Source organism: Vanessa cardui, chromosome 16, assembly GCF_905220365.1.
Source record: "Vanessa cardui chromosome 16, ilVanCard2.1, whole genome shotgun sequence".
In the NCBI taxonomy this organism is placed as follows: domain Eukaryota; kingdom Metazoa; phylum Arthropoda; class Insecta; order Lepidoptera; family Nymphalidae; genus Vanessa; species Vanessa cardui.
Genome location: NC_061138.1, coordinates 7,229,225 through 7,245,163, shown reverse-complemented (window position 1 = coordinate 7,245,163; position 15,939 = coordinate 7,229,225). Strand labels below are relative to the sequence as shown.

Below are 15,939 nucleotides of genomic sequence, written 5' to 3'. Positions count from 1 at the left end.
TGTAAATTATAAGCAATATACAGCGTATTGACTAGCAAAGGATAAGGCTCTATCGTTCATCAAGAGACGACGCCATCTGCTTTCACTTCAACTGCGATGAGTTGTTTCCAGGCTTTTTCGCCATCGATCGATAATTCTACCTCTTGCGTCGTCTCGTTCGAGGTCTATGTGATGACTGGGAACTCCATTCTAAACTGAGATCGCTTGAAGACGGAGGTGTTTCCGGAAATTGGGCGTCTGATGTCCAACGACACGATGCACAGGCTGGTTTTGGCGTGTCTAGTAATTTTTCAGTTCCACTAGCATTGCCGGCATACGACTCTAAAATATGCTTGTAAGCGCATTCCAGTGGCTCTGGACTGCGCCCTCTCGCTGCGCACAATCTTATACGAACACAGGCGTTGCAGTATCCGCAAATATCGCCACGTAGAACACTTCTCACCATTTTGACTGCTGAGCTTTAACGCACTTAATAGACTAGAATGTGTCTTTTCCCTACGTTATATTTATGCGCGTCGCGACGCCGACAGGCGTACCGCACGCGCCCGCCGATAACCCCGGCCCGGCGCCAGTGTAAGCGACCGCTTAGCTATGGCCTTAGAAAAATTATATGCTTTCTGGATACCCACCTACTTTCGTATTATTATTTTTATCGCCTTATTAAACACTGTAATAAATCTCTAAGAGCAATAGGTTATATTTAATAGAATATTTAATTGTTAATAACAATCATTTACTTCTTTATAAATAATTTATGTGACACTGTAATCTTTAAACATTATAAGAAATTTTAAACGAAACAATATATTAATAATTTACTGTAGTGTTGTATATCAGGGCTGGTAATTATTGGTCATTGATTTTACGAAGCATAGTAAATATTATCTATGGACGCCTTTCAAAACGAACAAGTTTAGTTTCGCTTGTCTAACTAGCAGATGTCAGCTTCTGTATTTTATTCCCGATAACGTCAATACTGTTCTAGATCCTTACTAGTAATTACCAGATAGTCAACCTCATTATACGATGCAAATACATTGAGTAAATGCATAACATGTGCATATTCCCACGTAGATATAAAACTACAATGCATACTTTTTGCGGAATTCATTCCTGGTTACTTGGTTATTGCATTTTTGTGTTACAACATAAAATACTTGTAAATGTAAAGACAATAATAAATCTGCGTATTTTCCTTATATGGACAATATTTAATCGCGTAGTACGTCTGTATACTATTATATTTTATGAATTTATATTTAATGATAACTACAAAACAAACTACAATCAATTACGTAAAACTATTTTAATTTTATAATTTTAATGAAGCAAAAACATATCTTTATTGTGCCAACGAATTTAACCAACCGAATAAAATATTTCTTACACAAAATATTAACAATACAAATAAAAATAAATTGATATTATTTTGCCACACATGCCCGAGATTTTTATTTTTATTTTGATGTAGGTACTTAATTAAAACGTGAACATTTACGTTATCTTTTAATTATCACTCAGCTCATTAATATTAATGCCTAGGTACCTAATTAACTATTTTCTTAAACTAATGTAGACTCAATTATCGAAATCCTATGATAAATAAGATAGATTTTAGGTAGATTATTACTAAATTTAATTCTTAAATACCAGCTTGGACCTATTTACGAGTACAAGAATTGAAGTGTTCTCTATTTTTAATTAAAACTTAATAGATAACTTTGTCAGTGTTGATTCATACACAAGCTAATTCCGTTTGCGTGTAATTATAAAGTATTTAGGTTAATTAATTAAGCTCATACCTATATTTTTTCAACATCTTTTATGTGTTTTCGTCACAATAATATTAATATATAAACATCGAATTATGACTTGATGACTTCCTAATGGTTATATTAAAGAATTAATTAAAATTTATATGCAACCACTCGTTAGAAAGAAAATTACATTCAGAACTGGCGCCCCGCCCCTGCTTTTACAGAATTTGTTTATTTACGACATCACATAGAAACTCCTAAAATTATGAGTGTTTTTTTACTATAATGTCCATGTAAAATATACAAAAATCTTTCTCTTGAATTACTCTATCTATTAAAATAACCTCATCAAAATCTGTTACGTAATTTTAATGATCTAAGCATATATAAGGACAGACAGCGGTAAGTGGCTTTGTTTTACACTATGTAATGAGATAACCAGCAAGGTTCCTCCAATAGATACTCTATTCCAAAGTTTTAAAAACAAAGCTAAGTCAAACTACAATTAATAACAAGGAACATCATCCTTTTTTCCCTGAAAACCAATATACCCCCAGGTATATATCTGTCTCAACGACTGCACCAGCATACCAAACCAAATTTTATATACAATTTTTAACGAATGTATTTTTAACAAAACTTATTTATGATTAGAGGAAGAATATTTTGGAATTGTAATACAGAAATGAATATTTTTTCCGTGTGATTCTGATGATATGTATGATAAGTTATGTTATGTTATTTAAAATATTGCGTTGAAATTTGTGTGCGTGTGTGTATGTGTGTGCTTGCGTGCGTGCATGCGTGCGTGCGTGCGTGCGTGCATTTGTGCGTTTGTGTGTGTGTGTGTGTGTTGTGTGATTTGAATAGGTGCAAGCGTTTATACATATACATAAACTATTATTTAACCTAGTTAAGCCTGTATATCCCACTTCTGCACAAGGGCATCTTCTCCTTTTAAGAAGAAGGTTTGTTTCTTATTCACCACAATACTTTCTTTCGGATTGGTGGATGCATATTGTCAATATTATATTCCGTATTTGCTGAGCACGAGCTGTAATTAACATATAAAAAGCACAAGAAATTAAGTGGTACTTCTCATATTATGAACCCGCAATCCTCGGTTAAAATTCGCGAATGCTAAGCACGGGGCCAACTCGGCACTTTAACTAGAAGTATAAGCATATTATGTTAACTTTTACTATGATTGGGTACCTTATTGATAATGTAAAAAATGCTTAACGGTACATGTGTGTACATACCTATTAGGTATTTTATATGTGTTACTAAATTACACATAAGTAAAATATCCCACAGACAATTCTGGAAAGAGTACGTTCTGGTACTATTCAGAAGATGTTGTTATCAATCGGTCGACAAGGCACAAACAAGTCAATGCTATTTATAAAACCCTGCCAGATGTTTGTCCTTAACTTAGCTATTGACACTTTTGACATGACAGATTTTATCATTCAATTCCCAAAATAAAATATTATTAACAAAACAAAATTACTTTTGTAACAAATTTATTGCAAGGATATAAAATAATAATCATTAACAACAAAATAATTCAATCAATTTCTGGTTTTCTAATATTATCACAAAAACAGTAAAACAATGATACGCCTGACCGTATTTCGCGCTACCTCCCGCCAAAAAGAGAAACAATTTTAAAAGCCAACTGTCAGTTTTTTTTCAGAACTTGCGAATTAATATTCGCTCAATTAAAAAAATTTTAACGGAGAAGCATGTCCGAGCCCGTTTTCAAAAAAACATGACGTCAGCATAGCTGACGTCACGAGTGTCAGAGTGGGTTTCGATCTTTAACCATTCTCGGTGGTATGAAATTAAACTCAGGGAATATTCTTCTCTGAAAATAATCATTTCTGGACACGTGTTTTTCTTAAATTCGTGGTTTCGCACCGACATATATTATCGTTAAGTCAATCAATTAAGCTTTGATAATTTTAAAATTGCTTTTGGGAGTTTGTGACATAATTAATTAATAAATTTTATGCTATGGAAAACTTAATATTTATTTAAGACAGCGTTACTTACACTATTGATACAATCATAAAATTAATGACGATTTGCCAATTGTTGTCTTAGTTTGTTCTAACAGGCGGTAATCACAGATTTTCTTGATGCAATTACTAGCTGATGAGTTTCGGAAACTACACGCTTTCAGGGCGCTATCTATGTAACTCTGTTATCAAAAGATTGTCTGCAATGATTCAACTAACACGATTTTCCCCGGAATACCTCTTGTTATTTCTGATTGTTTTTTCGTATTTTCTTACAAAAACCTCTACAAAAAATCATTGAATTACGTAATGAAACGTATGTAGGTATATGTGTGACCTACAATTTTAAATAGCGTTAGATTTGAATCTATCTCGCGCAATTGTAAATATTTAGAAACTATTGATAGCTTTTTTGTGGCATATACATATAACTTTAGTCCGTTCAACCACAAGAGGACAAGAAACAAATAAACATAATTTGACATTGAGTTCGTTGATGATGAGTCGAGATGGCCCAGTGGTTAGTGGTTAAAACGCGTGCATCTTAATTCTTAACCGATGATTGCGGGTTCAAACCCAGGCAAGCATCGCTAATTCGTGTACTTAATTTGTCTTTATAATTTATCTCGTGCTCAGCGGTGAAGGAAAACATCGTGAGGAAACCTGCATGTGACAAATTTCATAGAAATTCTGCCACCTGTGAATTCCACCAACCCGCATTGGAACAGCGTGGTGGAATATGTTCCAAACCTTCTCCTCTAAGGGAGAGGAGGCCTTTGGCCCAGCAGTGGGAATTTACAGGCTGTTGTTGTTGTTGTTGTAGATGATTTTGAATATTCTAAGATATTTATTATAGACTAGTTGCTAGTGAATGGCTACTCGACGATGATTAGCTATGGCAAAATTAGCCTGGTACAAATGTATCGCTACTATCTTATACTAAAAGCTCCCCATGAGCAAATACTATTGCTACTATCGATAGTTTTGCAAAAACCATTAATTTTAACTTAAAATATCTATAGTATCGATAGTTTTGCGCTATCGATAGTCAATAATTTCCGATAGTATTACTTTCTCAAGATAAATTGTTTAGTAGGTCAAGTATATTGTTTATTTCAATAAATGAAATTAATTTTACCCTAATATTTGATTTTATCATTAAAACATTTTATACAGAATAAGGAATAACGAATAATTTTAATGTAAATAATGTTACTAATGTAAATATTATTTGTTTTTCCATTTATAATAATATAGATAAAATTTAATATTTTAGATAGCGCGTGTCCGCATACATGGTTGAATGTATTTTAATTTTTCATGTAATAGAAAAAAACACTAATTTCTCGGATCATTTTCAAAAGAATTTATTATATATATATATATATATATATATATATATATATATATATATATATATATATATATATATATATTATATTTAGTACACAGAAGTGAAATAGATTAAAAAAGTCAAGGACATAAATAACCTTAATCAGAGTATAAACAACTTCAATCATTTACTAATAAATCAAAAATAGTTCTAACTTCGAAAATATCTTAACATAAATAAATCACCAAATCATACATATTGAGGTAAATTATTTACTAAGTTGAGCTTACAAATCCAAATAAGACACAAATAACACTTATAACAAATTACAAGTCGCGCCAATATTGACCTTACTGTTCGCGTCCAAAAAGACGGAATAATGACGGCTTGATGCGGTTTCTCGCGCTTTTGTTTTTTTTTTTATTTTATTCTTTCCAGCCAGTTATATAGTTAAAGGAATCTCCTAATTATATTATATTATCAAAATCAACAATAACAAAGACAAAGTTTTCTAAATCACAAAAAATACAGAATTAGCGTAGTCTTGAAATTTCATTCACTTATAATTAATTAATACATTCAACAAATAAACTTATCCATTTTGAGAAGTAAACACCTACGTACTACACGTAACTGCTTGAAAAGTAACCACAAACTTGACAAAAAACAAGAACAACTGGTAATAAAAATGCAACAACAATAGTACTTATATTTAAAAAGCAATACTATCCAGAAATCGCTGGGTACCGATAGTCCAAAACTATCGATGGTATCGATAGTAGCAATAGTATTGCAACTACCAATAGTATTGTCTACAGAGAGCTAGCGATACTATCGAAAGTATCGCCGCTATCAATATTATTGCTTACGGAGAGCTATCGATACTATCCATAGTATTGATGAAAACGATACTATCGATATCCTGAATAGTTTTCGAGGTCAACTATTGATTGTCAAACTATCGATAGCTATGCAACGCTGATTTAAAACTAAAAAATTTACGCAAATCAAATAGTAATGAGTATCCAAACTTATTTGCTAAAGTTAAATTCTAGAAATAGCTGGTCTAAGAATATATTTTTAAAAAAGTTTAATAGTTTTATTATTATAAGAGATTATTTTAAATCAATAGATCAAAATCAAATAGATTTGGACGTCGAAGCATCACCTCTGTTTCAAGTAATACTACTAAGTACTTGGTTTTTGAATTTTATAATTTATTGTATTACTTGGTGGTAGAGTAAGCCACTAATCATAAATTCCGCCAAGCAGCTGAGTTAGATATTTTTGTGTTTTGATAAAATTTCACCATGGTCATAACAGCTTAGTATTATAGCGTCAATGTCAATCGTGGTTGACCACTTATCCTCAGGTCATTCGTTCATTTACCGGTCCGTCTACACAAACAAACTTACTGGTCATGGAACAGTTCATTTTAAATAACCATATTGTATCATTAAGATGTTAATATTATAGTATACAAAGTTTGCTTTATGAAGCAAATACATTTTATAATTGTTACTGATCTTACCTGGAGACGGTTGTATTTCGCCAAATCCCTTCGTTTGCTCTCAGGATGAGACAATAGGCTATTTGACAATGCGAAAAATAAATTGTGAATTATTGTAATCAGTGTATATTATGAGTTTAAAAATGGTTATTTACTAACGAAAGTTGAAAATAATACTTAATTTCTTCAAAAATCAATAAATAAAAAAGCATTTTTTCAAACGTTTGTCACGTGACACAAAACGCTCCTGTTTGGCCGGGCTTATGATGAAGTCACTTTGTTGTAAACCTTGCTTTTCTACTATATGTACCACAGATTAAAATACAGCAAAGTGACGTCACCGACCCCATTGCATTGCATATTCTTCAATCTGAATATTGTATATAAACCCTTATTCTAGCTGCGTGGAGTCGGGACTGGTAGCTAGTTCAATATAATCGCCACTGGGTAAATAAGAAATAAATTTATTAAAAAAACCACGGTTACGCTCCTCAACAATCAAAAGGAAGAAGCGATACCAGTCCCTTGATTGACACAGTATATAGTCGTATAAAAGGTAATTTGTACAAAACGTATTCCTTAAAGTATTCTCGTATTATTTTTTGCTAGATATATTGTGGCAAATGTAGCAATAATTGTAACTATACTATACAATCGTAAATCAACTTTTAAGTAGTCTAATATTTTTAATTTCATTTTACTTAGGAATACTCTAAAAATATTATAAATATGTAATATTTTTTTTACTTTTTAGTGCATATTACTTTGTTGAATAGTGTTTTGTTTGAACTTTAAAGTCGGTTTTTGTTTTTATTATTTTTTTTATTTATTCAACGATGATAAGCGGTCATTTAACTTTCTCTTAAATGTCACGGCTTCGTTCCGGTTTATAAAATCGAACATATATAACTATTATTAACAACATTAACATATATTGTTAACTTTACAAGAACTTGGCGTACTATTTTTCATCTTATAACGTAGGTGTACGTATGATTTTATATATTTTTTATGTTCAAGTATAGACATACATATATAGCACAATTTAAATAAATTAATTATTAAGTTGATCCTTTATTTTTTATTAATAAAATAGTCAGCAATAAATCACCTCACACAATATGATGATATATTATGTAATAAAAAAATCCGGCTACAACCTTATTTTCAAAAGCAAAAAAGGCCCAGGTGGAGACCATTAAGAGACTGTAGGTATTATATAATATGTACACAATATTAATCAATGAAAATAAATAATTGGTGTACATAATTAGCGAAAAATCGAAAATATCTTCTAATTACACTAACTCGTTGGCAAAGGCCCATCGCCTTACTATACCCTGTCCCACAAACTGACTTCAAATCGCATATCGTTTGCATTTCAAAAATCAGTAATAAACCAACCTTAGGAATTGAGATATTATGTGCATGTCGTTACACTGGCTCACTCGCCCTACAAAACGGAACACAGCAATACCGAGTACTGTTGTTTGGCGGCGGAATATCTGATGAGTGGGTGTTAACCCACCCAGAGAGGCTTGCACAAAGCCCTACCACCGAAAGTAACAAAAACCTCGTTGATGTGTATCAATGCACCTACAGGTTGTTCCGAATTTTCGAAGCGAAAATACAATTGTGATTTGTGGTATAGTACGACACAACTTAGATGTCGCATCGGCTAAATTCGTAAAACCGATCACATCCGAATTAAGTACGCTATCCCAAATTATCAATATTTGTTTCTCATGCGAATATGATCTTTACACAAACGTAATAACTTGTAATATCATATGACCTAATATATTCGTCAATTTGACGCGTCGATTTACATGCACTTGCTTTCTCTGACGCGTGAATCTATAGCGACGAACAGCGTCGAATGGCACGATAGGGAGCTATTTCTGTTGGTTATGTAAATCGGCAGTAATCGGTTTTATTTTCATTCCATTGCATTTCCCGATGCTACATCTAATTTGTGTCGTATTATACATTGTACATGACAGACAGCTTTCGCAACGCTTTATTATTGCAAATAGGTAATAACATAAACGTGGAAACAATTGTGTTTTGATGATGAAATTAGTAGAAACTTCGACAGTATTTGACGATATTTTCTTAGTTTTATCATGTTTCTAATATATATTTTTATTTCCAACGCTAGTTTTCCTATGTAGAATAAAAAAAATCGAAAAAATAGAATAATGTTTTATGTACTTGATTAGTTTTCAATCAATACTCAAATTTATTGATCAAGATATCTCTCATAACTTTTATTTGGAATAGCTGGCCGAACAATATCTGGACTACTTTTCTTCAACGCTTTTCGTAAAGGTACTGTCCGTACTCTGTGCCTTGCAGATGTGTCTGCAAATGCAGTAGCGGTGACGTGTGTTGCAGAGGAAACGTTACTAACCTTGGGTGGCTCGTGCCAATGTTGTACGAGGCGACTATCGGACTGTTCTATACCAATCTGGTGTTCCACGGGTAGCACTTTATTAAGGTATTATGAGTTCAACTTAAAGTACAACATAAAGATAATTTTGTGCAGATACTGTTTGAATTATAATCAAAACGAGAAAACTAATAATAATGCTGCATTTCTTGCGATAATTTTACTATTTTGTAACAAATTAATCTTCTTTTGGTAAATGGTCATCTTTGCTTTAAGAAATATATGCCACGTCAGTAGCCGAGGGTCGTCCACATAAAGCACCGCTAGCAGCAGAAGCCTTATGTAACTTGTGCATTGTCCCAGTAATTACGCCTGACTTGTTCACCATACAAACCAGTACACAATAGAGAACATGCAAATATAATATTTATGAAAAATTTGCTATTAAAATGTTAAAAAAATTAAAAGAAGGGCCACTGCAAGATCTATTTGATATAATTATGTTTTTTAACAATAGTTAAGAATTAAAGTAACGTGAAACGAAACGTATTTCAAAACACGAATATAGCGTTCAGTAACGTCACTCCAGTTATGACTACTTATTTGAGGTTAGAGTTATAAAAAAATTGAACATTGAAACAAAAACAAAATTGCGTTTTTCAAATTAAAATAGAAGTTAGGTTTGTCAAAGCAGACTCCAGATTCCTATTTTCAGCTTGAAACCACTTTAATCTCAGTTTTGTGTACGAAGGTTCAGTTAAAAACCATTTATTTGAAAACTTTATCTAATAAAGCTTTTTTTCCGAGTATTCATAGTCCGTTTTAAATTTTTACAAAAAAAAAATATCTCAAAGGTCGAGATAAAATGCATAAGTATGAAAACCAGCGAGGATAAGTACGATCAGAGGGGCAAACAGAAGTGACGTCATACGAAATACACATCCGTTTTCGCGCTAAAATCGAAATTGACATTTTGAAACCGCATTTTTTGCAGTAAACTATAGTATTTTAGATTTTAATATAATTGTGGTCTATCCTATATGAAGTTCTTTAAAATAAACACAAAAATAAAAATACAGCATCTTCCCTATTTACTAAGTAAAAAAGAAATCGCTGTTTCCATGCGGAATTCAATGACGACAACTAAGATTGTTAAATAAATATCTAATTATACAAAAAAAATACTGATAATTTTAAAAATAGAATCGTTGTTCCTATGTTATTTTAATGTCTCCAAGTCGCAGTAAATACCTACTATGATAAAGAATTGAGTAAAATATTTTTGTAGTCAAAGCAGAAACATTACGCTAAAAGATAAAGATTAAGCTATTTATAGACATTTGATATAATTTTATTATGCAATATTACGAATAATTTCATGAGAGTTATACTTAAAAGAAATTCGGCACTCACTCGTAGTCTGCTTACGATTATATATATATATATTAAGCTGAGCATTAAATTGAGCTTATTTCCGCTTATTTTGTAAATTAAAAATGTCCTTCTGTGAACTCCTTCAGTGTAATACTTCACCGTATTGAAGAGTTGAAGAGACTGATAACAATAGCTGGTGCAGAGGCGGTGCTGGGACGGAGGTGGAGCGACCGACAAGACATTGCGGCCGGTGGAAGAGTACCACCCGCTGCTCGCAGTCACCGTCTCTGCCAACACCCGCGCCGCAATAAACGCGGATAGCTACTTTTTAATAAAGCGGTCTTCAATACATTATTTTATTCCTTTATTATATATTTTATTTTAAAAATTGACTGGACGGAGGTACTGACTTAGCGGTAAACTTCTTTACATAGTATAAAACAAAGTCACTTTTTTTGTCCCTTTGTACACTTAAATCTTTAAAACTACGGTATTGGCTAATTTTCGTAGCACTTTGAATTTAATACATGAATCGGACGCTGTTATTATCGGAGCTCTCTAGCAAGGGAAATAACAATACTCAATAAATAAATAAAAGTTTCAACAAAAAGAAAAAGAGATTTCAAACAAAAATATGTACTAAAATGTAATAAAAATAATTGCGTATTCAACATATATTTTTAGAGTCCTCCTAAGTAAAATGAAATGAAAAATATAAGACTACTTAAAAGTCGATCTACGATTATATACTGTAGTTATAGTTATTGCTATATTTGGAGCCGGTGTTAGCCACGGGCATGCGCCTCAGTAGTCAAAAGAAGGAAGCTATACGAGTCCCTTGATTGAGCCCCAGTATATTATCCTATAGAAGGTAATTTGTAAAAGACATATATCTTAAAATACATATATTGTATTGTTTTTTGATAGATATACTATGCTTTTCTTGGCTGAATTTTTTTGGTTTAAATTTCTTTGGTTTTTTTAATAGATAGTGTGATTTAAGGGGAAGGTTTGTGTATGTGTAATACATGAACAATATAGTAAAGAAACACAGATAATTTTAAAAGTTTGCAATGTGATGTCGTTAATAAACAAATTCTGTAGTATGTTTAGTATCAGTATTGCACCCGTGCGAAGCCGGGCGGGTCGCTAGTTTTTTAGTTTTTGATAACTGTGTGCCTTCGAAGCTTTAAACTATGTGATATATTTAGTGACACAAATACTATAATAGATGAAGGCAAACAACTTGAGACAGTTTCAGATGAAGATATTGAGTTCTTAAAAAAATTGTCTCCATCCATTAGAAAAAAAGAAAACATGCTTTGTTATTTTAAAAAAGTTTCTAAGGAAACAGAATTAACTTCTGACCAATCTGAAGTTAATTGTCCTGATGAAAATACTCAATCTATCATTAAAGTAAAATTTACACCTAAACGAAAGAAGAAAACAAAAGCATCCAAGTCTGTTTACAATGATTCATGTAGTATTTCTTCCAGTATGAGCGCTCAAACAGAACAATTACCAATCATTGATTCCAATATCTTGGATAATATTGAACCAATAGAAAATAAAGAAATAAGGAAACGAAAACGCAATAAAAAAAATGAACTCAATACACTTGTAACGACTGAAACAGTTAACAATAATGACAGTCGACCAAAAAGAAATACCAAAAAGCCTGTAAAGTACACGGAAGATGTACATTGTTTCAGCTCTGATGAAGAACTACATATTTTTACACCTAAGAAAAAAAGGAATAGTGAAAGTTGTTCAAAAAGCAAAGAAATTAAATATATTCAAGTTTGTGATACAAGTAATAAAAAGATTGAACTGCCTGTAAGTGATGAAGAAAAAAAATTAACATTAAAGCTAGCCAATAAATTAAAAGAATCAAACAATCAGCTTAAAAATCCAAATATTAAAATAAAATCTGAAGTGAAGAAAGAATTAAAATCTACAAAAAATATTAATGGAAGTAAAAATTTAAGTAATGTTAAGGTGAAAAATGACAAAAAGACATCAAAGTTGGCTCCAATATTTGTAACAAAACCACAACTTTCACAAGAAGCTATTGAGGCTAAACAGAGGTTCCTAAAAAGTGGTGTTCCAGAAAAGTTAAAAAAAAGCATTGTACCACAAATAAACAATACAACATTTCTGGAATACTTCCATCCTGTTTCACACATTCAACAGAATGATTGCAATTTTAATAATTTTCAAGGAAAAGATTGGTACAAACTTACAAGTAACAATATTGAGGACATAGATATAAAACATAATTATTCTTTCAGATCATTTCTAACAACAGATTCAGCTGAAATTCTTAATGTTTCTACTTTAAAACATAAGCCAGAGAAAATTTTAAAATATATAAAGAGTGCATATCCCAAATTTCCTGTTTATCGTACATATCATAAACTTAGAAGTAAGTGTAAAGAGGATTTTGAAAACTTTAATTATATAGATCTAGACAATAGTATAGAAATAATTGAAAATTGTGCAGATATTAATAATGACAATCCAGATAAACTTAATTGGTGTGACAAATATAAACCCACATCATCCAAACAAATAATTGGTAATTTTGAAAGTGTCAAAGAATTGAAGAGATGGCTAGAGACTTGGAGTGAAAAGTTAATTAAAGATAAAACTAATGGTAGTGATGTTTCTGATATGTCTGATTTCTACTGTTCTGACATAGATAGTAGAGATGCAATGCGGTCTACAAATAACATCCTTATAGTAACAGGAAAAACAGGATCTGGAAAAACTAGTAGTGTTTATGCTGTTGCTTCAGAACTAGCTATAAAAGTCATAGAAGTAAATGCTAGTAGTAAGAGAAACGGTAAAATAATGTTACAAGATCTCCAAGAAGCTACACAGTCTCATAAGGTGAATAGAGCTAAAACTGGTACGGAAAACTCTCAAAAATCATCACAAGAAGTACCAACCATATTGAATGCCAAAAAACGTGGTAGGCCTAAACGAGCAGTAGATAGTAATGCAAAAAAGAATACTTCAACACCAATATGTGAAACCATAACACAAACACCTTCAAGTCAGGACTGTGTAAGAACAGCCATGTCACTTATTTTAATAGATGATGCTGACATCATTTTTGATCAAGACGATGGATTTTGTTCAGCTATTTCTCAATTAATTCAATCTTCTAAAAGACCTGTTATTTTGGTGACATCATCCCCGTCATGTCCACATTTACAGAAATTTTTACAAAATGGAAAAATTATTCATATGCGTCCCTTATTGCCCAGAATGCTAGGAACATGGTTGGATATTATGTGTTTAGCTGATGTAGGAAAGTGTTTTCTGGGACTAGGAGAAAAAGTGTTGGATTATTTTAAAGGGGATATAAGAAAAACGATAAATTGCTTACAGTTTTATATGAATTCATTTAAAAATACTAGCCAAGTTGATGAAGGTACTAATTCACAAATTATGTGTAATATTGACGATGAAAGCTCAAGTATGTCTTGGGCTGATACAGAGAGCTTGGAAAGTATACCCACTAATGAATTTCAATCATTGGTTAATGTGGACAAACAATCACAATTGTTTTCGTATAGTTCACCAAATGTTTTTGATGTTTGGTGGAATTTAACCAATCATTTCAGTCTTAGTAAAAATGAAGACCAATTGGGAGCACATTTTAATAAATTAGAAAATAACTGTAAAATACAACTGGTTGTAGATCTTTTAGACACATTATCTACAGTAGATTATATTGATAGTATTAGGCCTGATACTAGATCCAACATAACTTCAACACCGTGGCATTGCAATGAAACCGCTAGTCTATTGGAAAGTGAGGACTTCACTGGTTATAACGAAACTATTTGTATTGGTGAAGAAATATCAAACATACTCATGAAGAGTACAATTTCAAAAGTTGGAAAAGTATTTAAGACTGAAAGAAGTAACAATTACCAAGCTCCTCCTACTATGAGCTTTCACAGGTAAAATTTTTTCTGTACATGGTAATTTAATTGCTTTGTATTATTATTAACACAAATATTTTTTTTTATTATTTATAGTAAATTTCCAATTAGACATATAAGTGACACATTTTTGTTAATGAACAAACATCATAATAATATTGACTAATTTACTAAAATCATTCATAAATATTATTTATTACATAAGCTTTCTAAATGTAAATACCGACAGTGATTTCTGAGATTAGTATGAACATTACCTTTTTATATATTTATTTATTATATTTTATAAAAAAGAGAGATAAAGGTACTATTTTGATAAACATAATATAATAATAATTTTAAATATAAATATTATCCTACTACTTATTTTATGACAATCAATCATCAACAGTAGCTGTATGGAATTTATATTAAAACCTCTGAAACATGCAGCATTTTCTGGCATTAATTTTATGTACATTGATTAATAGTTTTTTGGTTAGGGAACACAAGGGCACACCTTCTCATTTATTAATATAGATTACATAAATATAAACTGTCCTAAAATAATTATTTTTTGTTCCAGGGAGAGAGACAGGATAGTGTCTCGACACATTACATTATCAAGTTACTTAAATCCTTCTGCAATATTAGATCGAAGAGCGACCGCCATGGATTACTGGCCGTTTTGCAGAACGATATGTAAATTAGAAAAGAACAAAACTGATTTAAACATGAAAAGAAACAATCGGTTTTGTCATTATCTGAAATCACTAAATATTCTTTGTAAAAATGATTTCTTTGATAACCTTGCTGAAAGTCTAACATAACCAATTATTTTTAATTACAATTAATTATACACATTTCGTTTATAACTTAAGCACCTAATGGATTCTGTCCAGTTTAAGACAAAAAATATCTTAAATATAGACAATGAATGTGAAGGAGAAATCAGTTTTAGTTATTTATTTGTAATATTAAATTGATTACATATTTTCTTAAGACTCCTTCGTTAGTTTAATTATTTAATGTATTACGCTATGACTTCGTCAGGTATATGTTATATCTTTGTAATATTGTCGAACTAATAAATGCTAATGTCCGTTGTTTATTAAATAATATTTAAAGGTAAAAATAACATGCTACTTCGCGAAAGCATACTTAGTACATTTAACATTATTTTGCTATATTCGTACTAGTTGTAAATTGAAATAATGGTTCGGTAATGGTTATTATGACTTATATTTATTTAATAGTAATAACAAACATAAAAAATATAATGTTTTAGTAATAAAATAATATAATATTTGATACTTGTTTTTATTAAAATATTCAGGGACATGTAGTTTTCGTCAAAAGCTCAAAATTCCAAAATGATGAATAATTTTATGTTATGGGTATTATAGTAAATTGCATTTAATTGACAAGGTTCGTTTCATAATAAAGAAACGTTTTGTAATTTCCAGTTTCCTGTCGTAACTGAAGATAAGATTAATAGAATAGAGACTGTATTTGGGGCTGAGCAAACAATTTCTCTAAAATATATATGAGCTTTTTGGCTACCTTCTTAAGACCATTCTCAATGGTCGAAAATCGGCTACAACTAGTGTTGCA

General features: G+C 31.1%; 1 protein-coding gene across 1 annotated transcript; it reads left to right on the top strand.

Annotated features, from left to right (window-relative positions):
• The first annotated feature begins 508 nt into the window (after positions 1–508).
• Positions 509–15,188, top strand: LOC124536382 (ATPase family AAA domain-containing protein 5-like). The gene is made up of 3 exons (XM_047112913.1): positions 509–573; positions 11,578–14,364; positions 14,912–15,188. The coding sequence occupies exons 1-3, from the start codon at positions 509–511 to the stop codon at positions 15,153–15,155; spliced, it is 3,096 nt and encodes a 1,031-aa protein (XP_046968869.1). The 3' UTR covers positions 15,156–15,188.
• The last annotated feature ends 751 nt before the right edge of the window (positions 15,189–15,939 follow it).